General features: G+C 43.9%; 1 protein-coding gene across 2 annotated transcripts in view; it reads left to right on the top strand.

The window, feature by feature from the left end:
• vezt (vezatin, adherens junctions transmembrane protein) overlaps positions 1–19,529 on the top strand; it is a 27,288-nt gene extending 7,759 nt beyond the window's left edge. Inside the window, exons 5-12 of one of the 2 annotated variants that reach the window (XM_062518076.1) lie at positions 1,026–1,304; positions 4,595–4,747; positions 5,472–5,619; positions 6,139–6,458; positions 7,228–7,421; positions 15,647–15,747; positions 16,131–16,329; positions 17,860–19,529. In XM_062518076.1, the coding sequence (XP_062374060.1) occupies positions 1,026–1,304; positions 4,595–4,747; positions 5,472–5,619; positions 6,139–6,458; positions 7,228–7,421; positions 15,647–15,747; positions 16,131–16,329; positions 17,860–18,446 (1,981 nt within the window). In that variant the 3' untranslated portion in view covers positions 18,447–19,529. The remainder of the gene's footprint in view (positions 1–1,025; positions 1,305–4,594; positions 4,748–5,471; positions 5,620–6,138; positions 6,459–7,227; positions 7,422–15,646; positions 15,748–16,130; positions 16,330–17,859) is intronic. The other variant, XM_062518077.1, reaches the window with a different exon arrangement.
• The last annotated feature ends 1,003 nt before the right edge of the window (positions 19,530–20,532 follow it).

Here is a 20,532-nt window from a genome sequence, read left to right on the forward strand (position 1 = left end):
AATACACAACCCACTGTCTGGTACGGAAGGCTTACACACACACTCTTTCATACACATACAGGCATGCACACATACTGTACACACACAGAGGCATACAAAGACACACACACATCAACACACACACACACACACACACACACACACACACACACACACACTAGCAGGCATACATACACAGTGACACACACACTCACACACACACACACACACACACTCGCAGGCATACAGACTTTTAGTGCACATGCACATACAGTAAACACAGATATATACATGTTTATGAAGTAGCCTACTTTCAGTATGCAGTGTGTGTTTAAGGAAGTGGTCCATGACATGCAGTGCTTTTCTGTTTACATTCTCCATGTTAGGAGACACACACACAGCACACACTCTATCACATAGGCTGGGTGAACCCTGCCTGAACTTCCGGCGAATTTGGATTTCGCCCGGCAGCTCAGGCTGGAAACCTGCATATCTATCTCCTCTGTTCCCTGCCAGAATCTTTGGCTCAAATCAGAAACTAGCTTATCCAAAAGATGCACCGGATCGTTGGTCTGATTGGTTGAAGGACTATCCAAGTGTACGGGGTCATTTGAATGATGAACAAAGCGCAGACTCCCCATACTAATGTTCAATCTTAAAAGATTGAGCTTAGTATGGTGATAGCCAGCCTATCTCTCACACTCTCTAACACACAGACATACACCCACACAAACTCATACACTTACAAACAGTAGACCACACACACACACACACACACATACACACACCCACACTCATATTAACTCACACATGCTCTGTCTCTCTTTCTCTCATTCACACACACACACACACACACACACACACACACTCACACTCACGCGCAAACACACACATTCACTTATGGGAAGCTGACACACACAGACACACACAGCCATGTACACTTACACACTCTCACACACACTAGCATATGCACACACACAGACACCGGCATACACACACACAAAAAAAAATATGAACCCAATCCCACTGTCTTCCTCTGTCTGCAGGGACGTCTCCATCCTGGTGTGTTTGGCAGCGGTCCTAGCGGCAGCGTATGTGTGTGAGGACTTCGGCCTGCCCGCGTGGATGTGTGTGCTGTGCCTGAGTGTGTGTGTGGCGCTGCGGTGCTCGGGCCTGAGGCGGCGGGCGCGGCAGCAGAAGTGTGTGTGGGAGCAGTGTGTGTGCGTGGAGCGGCTCGTGACGGAGGCCCGCACGCTGACCAGCGTGTGTAGAAAATCTCTCCGATTGGTCCAGGAGACGGAGGTCATCTACCGGGGGTTCACCCTGTAAGTGCACACTCGCACGCACACACACACACACGCACACGTGCATGTGTGCAAACACACACGCTCACTCATGGGACACACAGACGCACACACACACACTTGCATGCACAAACACACGCACTCACTCATAAGACACACACACACACACACACACACACTGCCATGAACACTTACACATTCTCACACACACTAGCATAAGCACACACAGAGTCACTAGACACTGGCATGCACACCACACACCACACACGCACACGTCTCTCTCATAGGACACATTTACTGGACAAACGCACACCTTAGATGTACACTTCCCCAGTGGAATGTACCCAAACTCTCACACACACTGGCAAACCTCACCTGCGCACACTCATTCACTCACTCACTCACTCAATCACTCACACACACACACACACACACACACACACATACACTCAGTCACTGGCATCTACTCAAACAGGAAAGGAGACCTACATATCTGTTGAATGTTAACAGTGCGATGGACTAGAACATTACTTCCTCACTAAATACACACACACAGACCTACTCTCTCTCTTTTTTGACACACCACACACACATGCATACACACACACACACACACACACACACACACACACACACACACACACACACACACACACACACACACACACACACACACACACACACACACACACACACACACGTACACTGCCCCTTAGTTAAGTGGCGGTTTAGCATACTTATAGACTGGTATTTACTGTTGTGCTCATAAGTTTACATACACGTGCTAGAGTTGATTGAAAAAAATCATCTTTTGGAAATTGATCTTATTGCCTTCATTAAATGAGAGAAACCCAACCTTTAAGGACTCCAGGACATACATTTTAAATGAATAAATAATGTATCGTGAATAAATACATGCTGTTCGTTACAGTGGCCATAAGTAGACATGATTAAAATAGCCCATCCCATACACTTCACCATATCTCATGATTGGCATGGGGTACTTTCCATGAGATAATCTCTCAATGCAAATCAAACCAGCTATTAGGCTTACTGAGATAACAACCGTGCCTATCTCTAGGTATGGTGAAGGGTGTGTGACATTGGGCTATTTTAATTCCAAAGGCCAAGGGAACTTTATCAGGATGCATAGTATCCTGGATTCATGAAATGACTGACCTGCCTGCCTCTATGGGAATTTAACATAGGGGTATATTCTTATGGCCTCTGTATTTTAAGGAAGAACATTTATTTCTTTACGATACATTATTCTCTCACAAAAACAATTGGTGTCCTTGAAGGTTGTATTCTTTAATTAAGGCATTAAGATCAATTTCCAAAAGATTTTCATTCCTCTTTTTGGTCAACTTTAGCATGTGTATATGTACCGGATATGTAAACTTATGAGCACAAGTTTTTAAAAAGGCTTTACAGAAACACTCACAGAAAAGTCAACCGATTGCAACCGTCGGCCATAAGACAGAAGGCACCCCTGAGTGTAGCAGCCAAGCGGGTGAAGAAGCATTACGGCAAATCTATACAACCCTGAAACTCCCCAATATTTACTTAAACACATTTAACACTCGCCGTTTGGAAACAGTCGATTTCAAAGGAACCTTCACTATGACCCACTAATCTGGCCTATGCAAATGTGTTTGGCCGAAGTACTACATCAAGCTTGTACTTTAACCCTGGCAGACTCTTAAGGGTTAATGAAGTATCATGAAAATGCAATAAACTTCCAACTAGTTCCTCATTCGGGCATCGAAGAGAGAGAGCCGCCAATCAGGCGTCGTCGTCAGAGAAGTGATTCGACTCGGCGGAAAGTTAAGAGTACAGTTGGAGGGGGAGACGAACGCAGACGGCAACTTTTGGCCCACTTTTCTCTCCTGCGTTCGCCCGAGAGATGACGAGCCTCGGAGGGATGGTTCTCAGGACACCTTTTGAGAAGTGTGGGAACAAAAGGTTCTTTTAAAGAGTCCCGTCCTCCCCTTCCCTTCCCCCCACGGACTCGCACACAAAGAGAGCGCCAGACTTTGTTCTCCGCTATAGAGCTTAGTCAGACTGACCCGTTCCTCATGCCTGTGGCCTCTTTGATGAGTTCTTACTGTAGGAATCATTTATCATTTACACACACACACTGTGATAGACGCATGCCTACACACACACACACACACACACACACACACACACACACACACACACACACACCGAGTGAAGCAGAAACCACAGAAACTTGGTCAGATTTCACAGAGGTATTGTCTTATGACTCACATCTCTTAGCGTAGATCCAGTCATTCTACACACACACACACACACAGCAGGTGCACTTATTTACTGATACGCAAATCACACTGCACTGTCTGCTTTTGCCTGTTACGTTTGTCTGTTTGTCCAGGTAGTTTAGGACTTTGTGCGTGCCTGTGTGTGTGTGTGTCTGTGTGTGTGTGTGTATGTATGTGTGTGTGTGTGTGTGTGTGAGCATCTGTTTGTGTCTGTGTGGCCATCTCTGTAACTTGCATGTTCGGCTCTGTGTGTAATGTGTATGCACGCTTGTATCTCACCTATCGGCTCACCTATAGGTATGTTTAGGTGTGTGTGTGTGTGTGTGTGTGTGTGTGTGTGTGTGTGTGTGTGTGTGTGTGTCTATGCTTGTATCTCACCCATAGACTTTCAAAGTGTGTGTAAGTGTGCGTGTTTGTCTCACATGTAGACTTGTGTGTGTGTGTGTGTGTGTGTGTGTGTGTGTGTGTGTTTGTGTGTTAACTGTAGACTAGCATGTTTTTCCATATGTGTGTAGGTGTATTGTGTTTGACTCTAACATGGTGTCATATGTTCAATATTATTTTAGTCTGAGTTTTGTCTGTGTTCTGTCCATGTTCACAGTGTGTTTGTGATGAGTTAGCGATGTGTGTTGCATGGTGTGTGTGTGTGTCTGTCTGTTGCATGTTTAGCTGTAGCATGCTGTCTTGTGTTTTGCTGTGCATTGTATGATGGTAGTGCGTGTGTGTGTGTGTGTGTGTGTGTGTGTGTGTGTGTGTGTGTGTGTGTGTGTGTGTGTGTGTGCGCGTGTGTGTGTGATTATCAAATGTTGTGTTGTCTGTTTTTGCTGTGTGTGTGTGTGTGGCATGTTTAGCTTTAGCACTGTCTTGTATTTCGTTGTGATGTTTGTCATGTTTGTGTTGTGTTTGTGTCATACGTGTGTCATACGTGTGTTGTGTGTGTGTGTGGCATGTTTAGCATAGTGTATGTTGCGTGTGATCTTTGGTTCTGGGACGTCTGCACAGTCGAGTCACGTTTCACTTGTCAAGTTTGCTCGACAGGGTTAGCGGCGCCTGTCCCTTCAACAGAGCGGGGCCTGCTCGCCAGGCCCAGCAGCTGATTGGTCTACGCAAGGCAGCCTATCAGAGCCTGCGCTCCGCCTTCCGAGCCTCCCGCCTCGCCACCTGCATCATGCTCAAGACGTATCCTTCCATCTCCATGGTGACGGACAGAACCTGTGGAGTGTGTGTGTGTGTGTGTGTGTGTGTTTGTGTATGTAGTTCAGAGAATGCAGCAGTGAGTTTGTGCCACCTAAACGATAAAATTGTCTGCTCAATACTGGTCAACGTTCCTTTCATTCCGAGAGAGTGTGTGTTTGGTCGTTCTGTGTGTAAAATATGAATATAACAGGTTTGCCTGGTGGGTTGTTATATTTGTGTGTGTGTGTGTGTGTGTGTGTGTGTGTGTGTGTGTGTGTGTGTGTGTGTGTGTGTGTGTGTGTGTGTGTGTGTGTGTGTGTGTGTGTGTGTGTGTGTGTGTGTGTGTGTGTGTGTGTGTGTGTGTGTGTGTGTGTGTGTGTGTGTGTGTGTGTGTGTGTGTGTGTGTGTGTGTGTGTGTGTGTGTGTGTTTGGTCGTTCTGTGTGTAAAATATGAATATAACAGGTTTGCCTGGTGGGTTGTTATATTTGTGTGTGTGTGTGTGTGTGTGTGTGTGTGTGTGTTTGGTCGTTCTGTGTGTAAAATATGAATATAACAGGTTTGCCTGGTGGGTTGTTATATTTGTGTGTGTGTGTGTGTGTGTGTGTGTGTGTGTGTGTGTGTGTGTGTGTGTGTGTGTGTGTGTTTGTATGTGTTGTTGAGTGGTGGTATGCTGTTAGTAAATGTGTGTGTGTGCCTATGAGATTTGGCCCTTAACTGGAGCCATAGGTTCCCTCTGTCGTCGGAGATGGATAACGTGGTGAACTACGTGTCCAGTGTTCCAATCAAAGAGCTCGGCCTGGGCCTGGGGCCAGAGCACCTCACAGATGACCAGGTGCAGGAGCTCACCGACGACTACAGCCTGCCAGCACTCAAGGTAACACACACACACACACACACATTTACTAACAGCTTACCACCACTCAAGGTAAACACACACACACACACACACACACACACACACACACACACACAAGCAGCTACATACACACACACACACACACACACACACACACACATTTACTAACAGCTTACCACCACTCAAGGTAAGCACACACACACACACACACACACACACACACACACACACACACACACACACACACAAATTTACAAACAGTTTACCACCACTCAAGGTAAACACATACGCACACGCAACTGCATACACACACATTTACTAACAGCCTACCACCTTTCAATGTAAGCACACTCACTTGTATACACATGCATGAACGAACACACACACATACATATATGTAAACACAGGTGTGCATACAAGTGCTCACATTCTTGTTTAAATGTCAACACAGGTGCACTCATACAAACACACACACACACACACACACACACACACACACACTCCCAAGCATTCTCTCTCACATGACTTTGTTTTCAGATGCTGTTCCAGTTGTGGGTGGGACAAAGCTCTGAATTCTTCCGGCGATTGGCCCTCCTGCTATCGCCGGGGAGACAGGAGGACTCCAGCCTCATCATGCACGGGTCCATCACCACCGTGACCCGCCCGCTCCAGCACACCCTGAGCGGTTGCCTGGGCGACCTACAGCGCAGCTACGACTTCCACCGCTACTTCGAGATGCAGCTTCAGTCGCAGAACGAGAGGTCGCACTCACACACACGGCAGAGGTGTCACGAGCTCAACACACTCCACTCTTCCGTCCGAAGCCTGCAGCTACACCTGAAGACACTCCTTAACGAGTATGTAACACACACACACACACACACACACCACACACACACACATGCAATAGAGATTCCACAAGCTCAGCATAAACCAGCTGCACCTGAAAACACTCGTCAATGAGTTGGACACACACACACACACTCTTTTCACACACACACACACACACACACACACACACACACAGCAGAGATGCAGCCGAGCTGAGTATGGTAACATACCAGCTCATCACTGAATTTAAAGCACTCCCTGTCTTCCCTGTCCGAGGGTAAATGGCCTTTAGGACAACACTCCAGTTAAAACAAAAACATGCAGTTCCCTGTCGTGCCACAGTGGAGCAGTGTTGATCAGTGTTTAAACAGTAGGAGTCAGTGAAGACATCTATTATGCATGGAACTGATACATGATCTTTACAGTGACCTCAAAGTACATTAGAATTCTTACAGCGTATTTTTACACTAGCTTACAGTAATGGAGGCTATGGCCACAGAGGAAACTGACATTCACATTTACAACTGAATATTTTACCTCAACGTTACCTCGGTGTTTAAAATTCACACTAGAATATGGTCCTTCATTTGCTGGTGTCTAATTTATTTGATTGGTCTGTTCTTGTCTTTGTTTGAGCTGTTCTGATCTTATTGACCTTGTCAAGTGATCTTGTCAAGTAACTTGTGTGTGAATGAATGATCTCTAACGTGTGTGTGTGTGTGTGTGTGTGTGTGTGTGTGTGTGTGTGTGTGTCTGTGTGTGTGTGTGTGTGTCGTAATGGCACTCCTCTTTCAGGGTGATCATCCTGGAGGACGAGCTGGAGAAGTTGATGGTTGCCAAGGAGACGGTTGACATGACGGTGGCGGGGTACCAGGAGCTGCAGGAGCGCTTGAGCCTCCTGCAGCCGCACATGCAGGCCAGCAGCGGCATCTGGGACGACACGCTCGCACAGGTGGACAAGATGCTGCGCAGGGCCACCAACTGCACAGGTGTGTGTGTGTGTGTGTGTGTGTGTGTGTGTGTGTGTGTGTGTGCGCGTGTTGTCCCAGATACACACTCACCCAGGTGGACAAGATGCTCTGCAGGGCCACCAACCGCACAGGTGTGTGTGTGTGTGTGTGTGTGATGGAGACTTTAAAACACTAACTATGATACTGACTGATCCCTCAGTTGGCTTGTGCTGCCTTTGCGTGGTCATAAAAGTTTCAGACTGCCCACGTCAACTAGATTGAAGGTTCTCGGTTTAGGTTTTGGTTATCTGGACCATTTCAAAGTAGTTAGCTCACCGTTTTCCCTCACTCTTTCCAAAACAAATAAAATGCGAAAGCTATTTATAATCAAAAAAAGGTGCGATAATAAGCCATAAACAACACTGGTCTATGGCTCCTTCTAAGCAACGAGCAGACGAGCTAAACAGCCAATGCGATTAACCCTTTCCAAACACAAACAAGGCGACGGAGATCTGTCGGTGTTGCCAGGGTGTTGCTAGGGTGCTGCACACAACGCACCAATCAGAGCCCCAGGCGCTCGGCGTGATCTGATGTCCGGCTGCGGCCAGGTGTGCTCTCGCCACAAGGGCACGAGCACTCAATAATTCACCCGGAGCCCGGATGGACAGAATGCAGCGTAGGGAATATCTGGAATCACACACACACACACACACACACACACACACACACACACACACACACACACACACACACACACACATTCAGACCATAACAAAATGTACTCTGATGCCTTCAGATACATCTGAAAACACTGCTTCACACACACGCACACACACACATTCAAACCATAGCCAAAAGTCCTCTGATGCCTTCAGATACAGTACATCTGAAAACACTGCGTCTCACATACATACATACACACACACACACACACACATTCAGACCATAACCACACATACTCTGATGCCTTCAGGTACATCTGAAGACACTGCGTCTCACACACACACACACAGTCGGCAGAAGTGTACAGTTTCCACCTGTCCTGCTGGACTTTATGGACGTCGTAAACGGCTATCCACAGGCTGACCAGTTTTATAGTCCATGCTGGCTGCTGTGTGTGTGTGTGTGTGTGTGTGTGTGTGTGTGTGTGTGTGTGTGTGTGTGTGTGTGTGTGTGTGTGTGTGTGTGTGTGTGTGTGTGTGTGTGTGTGTGTGTGTGTGTGTGTGTGGCCACTTTATGGTCCATACTAGCTGCAGCAGCTTAATGGAGACATTAACAGCCTGCTGATTCCGTGCCTCCTCTCCTCCACTGCATCTCTGGCCCAAACTTTACGGAAACGTTGACGTCTGCACTTTGAACAGATTGATTGAAGTCAGTCATTCGATATTGGTGTCGGTATTTTGGATATAAAAGCTGAAAAGCAAAGCAGACAAAAACAAGCAAAATGTAAAGCCTACCTAGTTATGTCTGTTTTCTGTTTTACTACCTGGAGAGTAGCTTGAGCTTTGTTTTAAGGTTTTATGGGGTTTTTTACCTTCACTTTCCTATCAGCTCAGTGCACTCAATGAATGTGCAATGATAAAGAAAAGATAAGGAAAACAATTCAGATTATTAATTAAAATACTTCCTTACTACATGTAAACAACATAAAATAGTCAACAAAAAGGCACTAACACCTAGTAAGTATGTAAGTTCAAGTAAGTAAGTGTAAATAAGTTCAAGTAAGTAAGTTTAAGTAAGTAAGTATGTATTTGTATAGCAAATTTTTTTATACAGAAGAGTGCATCTGAAAGCGCTCCATACACAAACAGCTTGCCAGACGGAGCAGCGGGAAGATGCCAGCGTACCCGTTGCTAGGCAATCAGCGTGTGAATTGGCCAACATAAAACACACATGACATCACACAGTAATGATAACTCTATGATAGGTAATGTTATGACCAACAGAGAGATAACGGACATTATAAATAATGTCCATGGGTGGAGGTCACTCTCCATAGAGACACAACATGCTACATAGGTACACCATATCTGGTGTGTGTGTGTGTGTGTGTGTACTTGTCTGTGTGCTTGTGTCTCAAATAAAGAATAGTAGTAATACTGTTAATGTTATTAACAATGAAGGAATTAATATAGATTTTTTTTTTTTTTAAACAAATAACCCCCCCCCCCCCCCTCTCTCTCTCTCTCTCTCTCTCTATAGCTGTAGGGAAGTGGCATTTTTGTAACATTGCTCTTTTTTCACTTTTTCCAACAACTTAAATATGGTTTCTGTGGATACTTTTACACATAAACCTGATGTGGCCATCCTTCTCTTTATCATATATTTTATTTAGAGTCTTAACCTTAGTTATATACATTTGATGGGCATTTAAAGGTGTGAGAGGTTACCAAAATGCCACAAGTCCTATATCCACCATTTCTAGGGTGATTTAAAATGTTTTTACAGATTCTGGATCTCATTTGGTGCTATACCTTGACCATAATAATTCCCTCCTATTCACTCCGGTTTTTAATTTTTGTCAAAATATTTGGCCAAGAAGAGCCCCTTGGATCATATATGCTACTATGGACTTGAAGGTTTTATATTGTGTGGTTCCTTGCAAGTTGTGCATTAGTGAGGCAAGTGTTTTTTTTCATCAATACCTGTTGTAGGGGAGCCCCATAACACCCTCAGTTAGTTTCAGAAAGATTGGTTAACTTTTTAGGGATTTATTTAGAATTTCTGTATTTAGCTGACGTTACCGAAATTCCACAAATTGTGATGAAGAAGTTTTGCTGTCTACCACAGTATTAAAATATAATATTTGCATTTTTCTTTGTGTAAAAGGGAAAATCAGTAGTCTGTGTAGTAACCCAGTGGTTTCTGAGCAAAAATCTAAATTTTCATCATGTTTATGGAGTATACTAATCTATTGGGGCATCTTGGTAACGTCCCTAATTTTTGCTATTATTCTACTTGTATAACACCAAAAAAAACAAATGATCACCACAGTTTTGAACAATAGTGTATGATACTTCATTTCATCTAGCAGAAATTCAGAGGATGTGTTTCTAAAGGATAAATATGAACTAATAATGCGTTTCTGTGGCATTTCTGTAACACTGCCTAGGGTTAGGTTTAGTCAAACTATGAGCAGTATCAAAAAAATATTTACATCATCATATCACTTAATTACACATCTACTTGACAAATACTACTTTTGACATTTATGACAATATAAGTAAAAAATATAGACATTTTCACATATAAATGATTGAAAATGAATGGGAAATATAAAATGTTTGTGATTTCAGCCTACATAAAATTAAGGGGGAAGGTAACACTATAGCTTTGGACAGTAAAGTAACACTTACAATATTGTTGGACATTTTTAAAAAATATATATCAGAAGAGAGCGCTACAAAGTAAAAGTGTATTTTGTGGCATTTCTGTAACATTGCCTAGGGTTAGGTTTAGCCAAACTATGAACAATATCAAAAGAACATTTACATCATTATATCACTGAATCACATATCTACTTGACAAATACTACTATTGACATTTATGACAATATAAGTAAAAAATATAGACATTTCCACATATAAATGAATGAGAATGAATGGGAAATATAAAATGTTTGTGATTTCAGCCTGCATAAAATTAAGGGGGAAGGTAACACTATAGCTTTGGACAGTAAAGTAACACTTAAAATATTGTTGGAAATGTTTTTTAAAAAATATATCGGAAGAGAGCACTACAAGTAAAAGTGTAATGTGTGGCATTAATGTAACATTGCCTAGGGTTAGGTTTAGACTAGCTGTGAACAATATCAAAAATGTACATCATTGAATCACATATCTACAATTGACAAATACTGACAGATGGCTTTTCACATGTCTAGCAGTCTGTGTTCAAAATGTACTGACTGTGAGTTCAGCCGGTCAGTTTGTAATGCCTGTGTGCCACGTATGAGGTCATATATTTTGTATTTAGAAGGGTGGAATATGGCTTTGCATACATTAAATGACATCTACACATCAAGAGCTTTCAGGAAATATATGATTTAAGGCACCTAGGTGTAATTATCCAAGAGATACATCCTAAAATGTACTGACTGTGAGTTCAGCCGGTCAGTTTGTAATGCCCGTGTGCCACATATGAGGTCAGATATTTTGCATTTAGAAGGGTGGAATATGACTTTGCATACATTAAATGACATCTACACATCAAGAGCTTTCAGGAAATATATGATACAAGGCACCTAGATGTAAGTATCCCAGAGATACACCCTAGAAGTACTGACTGTGAGTTCAGCTGGTCAGTTTGTAACGCCCGTGTGCCACGTCTGAGGTCATCTATTTTGCATTTAGAAGGGTGGAACATGACTTTGCATGGTTTTTTTGCCTGTTGACCAAAAATTCAGAATCGATGATGGAAAAAAAAAAAAAAAAAACTTTGACAACAACTATATGACCGCTTCGCTAGCTATGCTAGCGGCAGTCATAAAAACTGTACATACAAAATAACAAGTCGAAGAAAATCTTTCATGGGATCGTATGAGAGATGAGTGTCTTGCAATGTTTCATTATTCATCCCCACGTTCCGGCAAACAAACAGTGCAACAAAAGTGCAACAAGTTAGTCTAAAGTTAACATGTAGGGAATCAAATCCACACAAACTAATTCATTTGAAGATTTAAAGTTTAAGAGGGTGAGTTCTTAATTAACGATAGGCATATGATTCGTGACATTGATTGTAACAACATACAGTACCTAGTCTTTGACCAGATTGGCGATTTTCTCGACAATAAAGGTTTCTCCCGCGGGTGTCTCCTCTTGTCGCAAACTTAAACGCTTCTTAGCGCCATCTAGGCTACCGTCGAGGAGTTTGAAAAGGAACAAACAAGTCTCAGGTCTCAGCCCAAGACCAGATTTTGTTTTGCGTGAGAAAATGGATGTATGGCGTGTGTGCGTGTGTAAACAGGCAAAATCAGCCCAAGATCAGATGTTGTTCTGCGTGAGAAAATGGATGTATGGTGTGTGTGCGTGTGTAAACGATTCCCGGGACACCGTAACACCGGGGCACATGAAACTTGGTGGTAATGTAGCCCCAGTAGACTAACATTTTGTCAGCACCGAGGATGACAAAATGTTTATGGTATGTTGGTCTCAAGAGCTCGCATCAACTTAGCTTATAACCAGTCATTTGTGATTTGCACCCCCATGGTAAAAATGTGAAAATGCAATGTACTGTAATATTGCTTTAATCGCCCCTATCTTCAGATGAGATGTTATGAACTGCACCAAATTTCATGTGTATGATTAACCTGACACCCTCTGGGAGTATGCCACGTTTTGTGGAATTTCATCCATGGGGGGCTATAAAATAAATGGATTTATGTGTACATTCAGGACTGTATACCCATCGGCCTGTAGATGGTGGTATTAACCCTCTGGAGTCTAAATCCCCCCCTGGGGATTTGAAAAACTGTTCCAAACATCTCAATCTCTGCTTGTTTTTGTCCTAGAAACATATAAGTGACACCATTAGAAACCTTTAATCAACTAGTTTCCAAATATGTTTCAAAAGAGAATGGTTCCTCTGGGTGCAACAAACATACAAACATGCAGGAACACACACACATAAATACACACACACAGACACATACCTACACACACAGGCACCAGCACATACACACATGTACATAAACAATTACACAAACACATGCACAAACACGCCCACACGCATGCACACATGCACCCTCACACACACACACACACACACACACACACACACACACACACACACACACACACACACAATGCACAATACACACACACACACACACACACTATGTGTTCTCTTTCTTTCTCTCTCTCTCTCTCTGTGTCTGTGTGTGTTTTGTGTTATCTGTGTGTATTCTGTGTGTGTTCTCTCTTTCTCTCTCTCTCTGTGTGTGTGTGTGTGTGTGTGTGTGTGTGTGTGCGTGTGTGTGTGTGCGTGCGTGTGTGTGTGTGTGTGTGTGTGTGCGTGTGTGTGTGTGCGTGCCTGTGTGTGCGCGGGCACACACATTCGCATGTGTGTATGTGTGTGTGTGTGTGTGTGATCTGATATTGGAGTGACAGTGACGGCAGAGAGCACAGTGAACATATACACATAGAGACACATAAAACACACACACACACACACACACACACACACACACACACACACACACACACACTCATAGACAGAGAAGCACTCGTACACAAAAGCAAGCATGGAAACAAAAGCGTGATTGATATTTGCGGAGAGGATGTGCAGGACTGAGCGGCGGTCATGTTGTGTATCGCTTTGCGGTACATCTAGTTTATCTAATGACACAGAAAGCAAAACAAATTGCTTCCACATATCCTTGTCATGCACTAGGCTATTATGCAACTTTTTTTTCACTCGCAAAGGCTACAGCTACCCTCACGTATTTCTTAAAGCGACAGGCACTCAATTACGCAAACCGCTAATGCGCACTCAATTAGACCTACACACCACTTAAAGAATGGTGTAATAGTCTTGAAATCAGTACACAAATGACTAAACAGTTTTGCTACTAGTAATTATACAGATTGTAAAATAGTAAACATTGTCAAATATGTACAATTATATGAATTCCAAAATATATGGTAGGCCTATAGAAACATGACTATAATTTTCTCTCACTCTTTGTGTGTGTGTGTGTGTGTGTGTGTGTGTGTGTGTGTGTGTGTGTGTGTGTGTGTGTGTGTGTGTGTGTGTGTGTGTGTGTGTGGAGGGTCAAGCTAAATCTTGGATGGCCACTGGTGTGAATAATCACACAATATTCAATATTAGGCAACTGATGATTAAATCACCAAATACACTAAAATGGTAAAAAAGCATCAAAAAAGTATCGGTATCAAAACAATAATTTTGGTGTCGCGACAACACTAGGCTGAGTCCAGGACAAATTTTTGGTCACTCCCGACAGAATCTCACTCCAAGGTTTTTTGAAAAGTTGGCAGCTCTGCTAATGGATTCGTGACTGCAGTGCAAAGTTTGGTCGTTTTTGGACAAAAAATGACAAAGATATCGTTAAATTAAGCAAAATACAATTCTACCACTCTCTAGCCACTCTAACTCTAGCCACTCCCCATCTCACTCTCACTCCAGCATAGAAAAAAAAGCCCATTTTGCTGATAAAACTCACGTGTTGCCATTCATGGAAATTACAATGTCTCACTGAAACAACGGACCGTTTCAACATCGTTGATCTTGGAGAAAACGTGCTGAGTCCGACACACATGCACCCATGTTGGTAAGCAGTCTGTTAGAGTAACGTAACGTTGCATAGGCTACTCTACATCAACAACCGTGGTTGCCTACAGCCCTAGCGGTTCTGTTGCCTGATTGATGTAATTGGGCAACAAGTGTCTTGGAAAACATTGTTTGTACGGGCACTGCACTAGTATTTCCTGAAAGCACTTCATGTGTAGATGTCATTTAATGTATGCAAAGTCATATTCCACCCTTCTAAATCCAAAATATCTGACCTCATACGTGGCACATGGGCGTTACAAACTGACCAGCTGAACTCACAGTCAGTACATTTTAGGATGTATCTCTGGGATACTTACAATGGGAATATAATGGTATATAATGTGCTGCAGTCAGGTATTTGTGTGTCTGTGGTGTTAAATGTTAAGAAGTGTCTGTGAGAGCTGGGGAGTGAATGTGTGCAATTTCAGTATAGTGTGAGTTCATGATTCAGATGGCCTGAGGTTAGAAGCTTCTCCTGAGTCTCTCAGTTCTGGCCTTGTGAATGTTGCTCATTCATAAACTTGCTCATTTTCTGTTCTTAAACCTATGAATGACTCATTACTTAATTGTGTGTTAATTTACAAATTAAAATAATTGTAGAAAATAATTGTAAATAATTGAGAGAGAGAGAGAATATAGACGCAATATGATAATTCCATCTCCTGTAGATGTATAAACAAAATGTTTAACATTTTTTGCATGATGACACTAAGAGGGTGGTAAGTAACTCAGATTATATTCAATTGTATGCGAAAAGCTTTTTATTTCATATGTTACAAATATTCCACTCAAAAAAGGAATGTTACTAAAATGCCAATTTGGTTGCAGAAATGCCACTTGGACGTTACCAAAATGCCACACAACGTTACAGAAATGCCACTAAGGTTACAAAAATTCCACAAAATAGGTTACCGAAATGCCTTTACAGCTATCTCTCTCTCTCTCTCTCTCTCTCTCTCTGGGTCCATCAGGCTCCCCAGATAGTTCAGAGGACTCCTCCCCACCTGTTCCTGAGCCCATCATTCGGTCGGTGAGCCAAATCGCGGACAAGGACCCGGTGCCAGAGGAGCAGGTGTGTGAGTGTGTGTTTGTGGGGTTGATTGAGCGTGCTATCAGGTTTGAAAGCTTGTAGGTGGACGTGAGAGTATAACATATAAATTATAAATTAATTAACGTGTGTGTGTGTGTGTGTGTGTGTGTGTGTGTGTGTGTGTGTGTGTGTGTGTGTGTGTGTGTGTGTGTGTGTGTGTGTGTGTGTGTGTGTGTGTGTGTGTGTGTGTGTGTGTGTGTGTGTGTGTGTGTGTGTGTGTGTGTGTGTGTGTGTGCCTCTTGTCTGTCTCTGGTATGTTATACTGCTATACACAACATTTAGCATTAGAACTGTGCGTATGGTTCTGTATTAGGTTTTTGGTGGGCGAATGTTTGACTTGGTCTACCTGCTCTCTGATTGGCCAGGAGCTGGAAGCATATGTGTCTGATTCGGACTCGGAACCAGATTGCGGGTTGTCGTTGCTGTCGCCGTGGGAACGGGAGCGCATGAGGAGAGAGGGGGAGGAGTCTCGGCGGGTTCTTCTGGAACTGAAATCAGTGCTCGGGTTCCGCGCCTCCGAGACAGAGAGACACAAACGACAAGTGCTGCTGTTCAATGAGCAAGGTAACACACACACACATACAAACACACACATTCACACACATACACCCCCCCCCCACACACACACACACACACACACACATTCACATGTACACTCCCTCACTCAATCACATGCTCATGTCTACAGAAGGACACTGATGTTCATAGTCATTTATTCACTTTCAATCATTCATTCACATACATACATACATACATACATACATACATACATACAGATATACATGTATGCATACATACACACACATTTATTAATTTGTTTGTTCATTCATACATGCATATACACACGTAAAAGCTTGACAAATTGAGAGAGGACACAGTCCAACACACACACACACACACACACACTGGCATACCCCAAGGTGTGTACACGCTCACTCACTCGCTCTCACGTTCCCCAAGGTGTGTGCAGGTCTCTCTCTCTTTCTCTCTCTTCTACCCCTCTCTCCCTTTCCCCTCTCCCCCTCTCTCCCTCTCTATCTCTCCCCCTCTCTCCTCCCTCTCTCTCCTCCTCTCCCTCTCTCTCTCATTCTGGCTTCTTTCCATCTGTCTAAAATTGCATCTTATTTTTGATTCCTTCATCCCCTGGGTCTGCAGTGGCCCAGAAATCAATAAGTGGTGGCCATCTTGAGCAGCATTGCAAATTTCATTTCTCAGAAAGCAGTGTCACACACACACACAAACATACACACAAACACACACACACACACACACGCACACACACATGCACACGCGCACACACACGCGCGCACACACACACACACACACACACACACACACACACACATTGAGGATATAAATGTTGAAACACTGTTATATCTGTGGTGTAAAAACAGCTTGTAAAAACAACTTCAGTAAGAATGTTGTAATAACTGCACAGTTGATGATAGTGATGATGATGATGATGATGATGATGATGATGATGATGATGATGATGAAGCTGCTGACGATGCTGTATAAATATTGCTATCTGTATAATCAACATAGTAAAAGTCAAGGCCAAACTTTTGTCAGAGTCGTTTTATTTTTCATCAGAGGAAACAAACTGACCTCAAGGTATTAGAAATGCTTTGCTCTCTGATGCTCTCTTCCTCTACGCTCACACTAAAAAACTCAACTCTGTCTGTGAGTGTGTGTGTGTGTGTTTGTGTGTGTTTGTGTGTGTGAGAGAGAAGATATCCGCACCCTACCTCATCCCCTTTTTCTTCTTCTACAATCTTCTCCTTCCACCGTCCACTGTATACTTGTGTGTGTGTGTGTTCACGTGCATCTGTGTGTCAGTGTCTGTTTGTGTGTGTGTGTGTGTGTGTGTGTGGTTGTGGTTGTGTGTGTGTGTGTCTCTCTCTCTCTCTCTGCCCCCCCTTCTTGTCTTAAAGTCTTTCCTTGATCCTCTCTCTCACACTCAGCTCTCCTCATCCAAATCCAGTTATGCTTTTATGTGCGCCTTGACAACAAGACCAGAAGAGCCATTACTCTGTGTGAAAGAGTTGACTGTCTTTGTTGTTTCTCTCCCCTCTTGTCTTGGCCTACACCTAGCTGCTGTGAAGCCTGTTGCTGGGGAAACCTCGGAACCAAACAACGAGGCGGAACCTTCCGAGCCAGACGTTTCCACGGGCAACCACGTCGCCGTGCAACAGGAGGAGGAAGGAGAGAGAGACGCGAAGGAGGAGAGGAAAGAGGGGGATGAAGGAGGAGGAGGAGTGGAGGAGGAGAAGAAAGAAGAGGCGCACGTGGAGGAGGCGAAAGAGGAGGCGACGGAGTTCAGCTGCGGGACGTCCACGACGGTGGCCGACGCCGACGCGGAGCAACAGAACGGGGAGGCGCAGCTCTTTCAGTTCGACGGGTTGACCGAGGAGGAGGGGGAGGTGGGGTCGGGGGACGGACCGCACGCCCTGTCGCCACGAATCCCCGCCCTGACGGTGATGGACAGGCTGACGGAGATCCACGGCGCCGAAACGCTCAGCTTCAGCTCGGCCATCGCCGCCCAGGTGGCCGCACGCTCACACACCTTCACACACATGCAGGAACACACCTTCGGAGACTCGGAGGAGGAAGACGGAGAGGAAGAGGAGGAGGAAGAGAGGGAAGGGAGGACGACAGAAAGACAAGATGAAAACGAGTAGAGACTCTGTGCTGCTTTGAGAAAAAAAAAACATGAAAACATGAAAAGTAAAACAGACAAAAACAAACGAAATGTACAGCCTGCCTATTTATCGCTACCTTTATTTCTCTTTTATTTATTGGAGGGGAGCTTAAGGTTTGTTTTTAAGGTTTTATGGTTTATTTTATTATTTTTTTTGTTTTCGTTTTTTAACTTTCCTACCAACTATCCCTGCTCCAGTACCAGTGCATTCTCATAAACATTAGTCATACACACACACACACACACACACACACACACACACACACAAACACACAGAGAGAGAAGTGGATACAGGAAGGTGCACAGACACACGCTTATAGGCATGCACACATACACTCACACGCCCACCTATTTTACCTTATGCACACACACACACACACACTCATATGGCCACCTATTTTACCTTACACACACACACACTCACACTGTTACACACAGGCACTCTCGTTTCCATCCAGACACACACGGGTCTCACTCTCAGCACCTCTCCGATATCTCAGATGACCACTACCCCCACACTCCTCCGTCCTGTTAGCCGAGATTACTCAAGTTTATTTTTCCTTTTCTATGCGTCACTGATAAAAATTTAACGTGTGTCTGTGTGTATGGACACACCTTCTACTCAAGGAATAGGAGAGGTCATTTGAGCGTGAGGGCACTTCTGCAGGAAGTGATGTGGTCGTGAGACCACAGGGACAGGAAGTATTTGAGGTCAGAGGTCATGCCTACAGGAAGTGATCTGGATGTAAACACACAACACTTTTCAGGAAGTCGTCCCACTCCTGCTGTCCCAGGATCAGTGGTTGAGAATGTTGGAACTTTCTGGAACCCTATAAAACTGAATGTGCGAGTGCACCTGCTTTGCATGTAGTCACGCTCTGTGAGAGCGGGGTTTGCCTCTATGAACCAATCAGAGCTCTTTTCAGGAGCAGTGATGCATTATGGGAGCATTTCAGAACAGCAGTAGTGTTGTTGCAGTGGAATACTTGGACTTTTTCGAAGGTCAAAACTCGACTTTCTCAAACATTCAACAATGAAAGTCAGAATAAACTTAAACAATGAATCCCTCCTTCTTGTTGGTATGTCCAGTGTAAGATGTGTGTATTGAGGGATGTTTCAATACATGACGTTAAACACTAAAACGGAGAAATCGAATGTTAACTATGTAGCAAGGGTTTCTAGGGGCGTGTCCTCTCTTGGGAGCGCACGCCCCTTTGTGTCTGTCAACCAATGGGATTGCCTCACTCCAGAATGTGTCGATCAAAACCAAAATCACTAGATGAGTGTTAGCATGAGATACCTGCTAAAAGTTTTCTTGATTTATTTTCTCGTATTATGTATGGAAGTGTGTGTGTCTGTGTGTAAGAGAGAGTGAATGAGATTAAGTCAGTGAATGGGTGATGGTGAACAGGAGTAAAAAGAAAATTTAGGAGTAAGCAAATGTCATGAAGGTAAAGCAATATTTTGGTGGATGTGTTTGCCTGATTGCAGCGGTAGGCCACTGAAATCCCAAGACCAAACCTTGAAGGTAACCCGCTAAACCCACAATCCTGTTTTTGTGGTCCCTGGTCCAGACTACAGCCAGTCATGACGTGTATCTCTCAGTGTGTGAATATGTTGTTCATGTTACGAGTTGTGAGTGTGAGTTACAAATGACACGTCTTCTGTAGGAATCCATTCTAAACAGGAAACAGGACTGTACCCCCGTGTCTGTCACGTCATCCAGTCGCTGTCAGTTTGCTGACGTTCTTCAGGCACATGGGCAAGACGTGGGGAACCCCAACAGACGGGGTAGGAGGAGACCCTTGGCCCTGACGCAGACCTACTTCCTGATTGGCTTAGTCTGGGTAGAGGACTAGGTAACACTCGACCTAGATAATCCGTCTACAGAGGCGTTAAAGATCATCTGTTGAGATTCAAGTTCAGTGTGTCTAAATTGTTGTTGGAATCATCACCTTGGGGTGGATTTGAGGATGCAGGGGTGGATTAGAATATTTTAGCTTCAATTGAATTGTCAGTGAGCAGAGTAGAAGTATAGAGCCCAATGAAATGCAGTAGCTACACAA

The sequence above is a fragment of the Sardina pilchardus genome, chromosome 17 (genome assembly GCF_963854185.1).
Source record: "Sardina pilchardus chromosome 17, fSarPil1.1, whole genome shotgun sequence".
NCBI lineage: Eukaryota > Metazoa > Chordata > Actinopteri > Clupeiformes > Clupeidae > Sardina > Sardina pilchardus.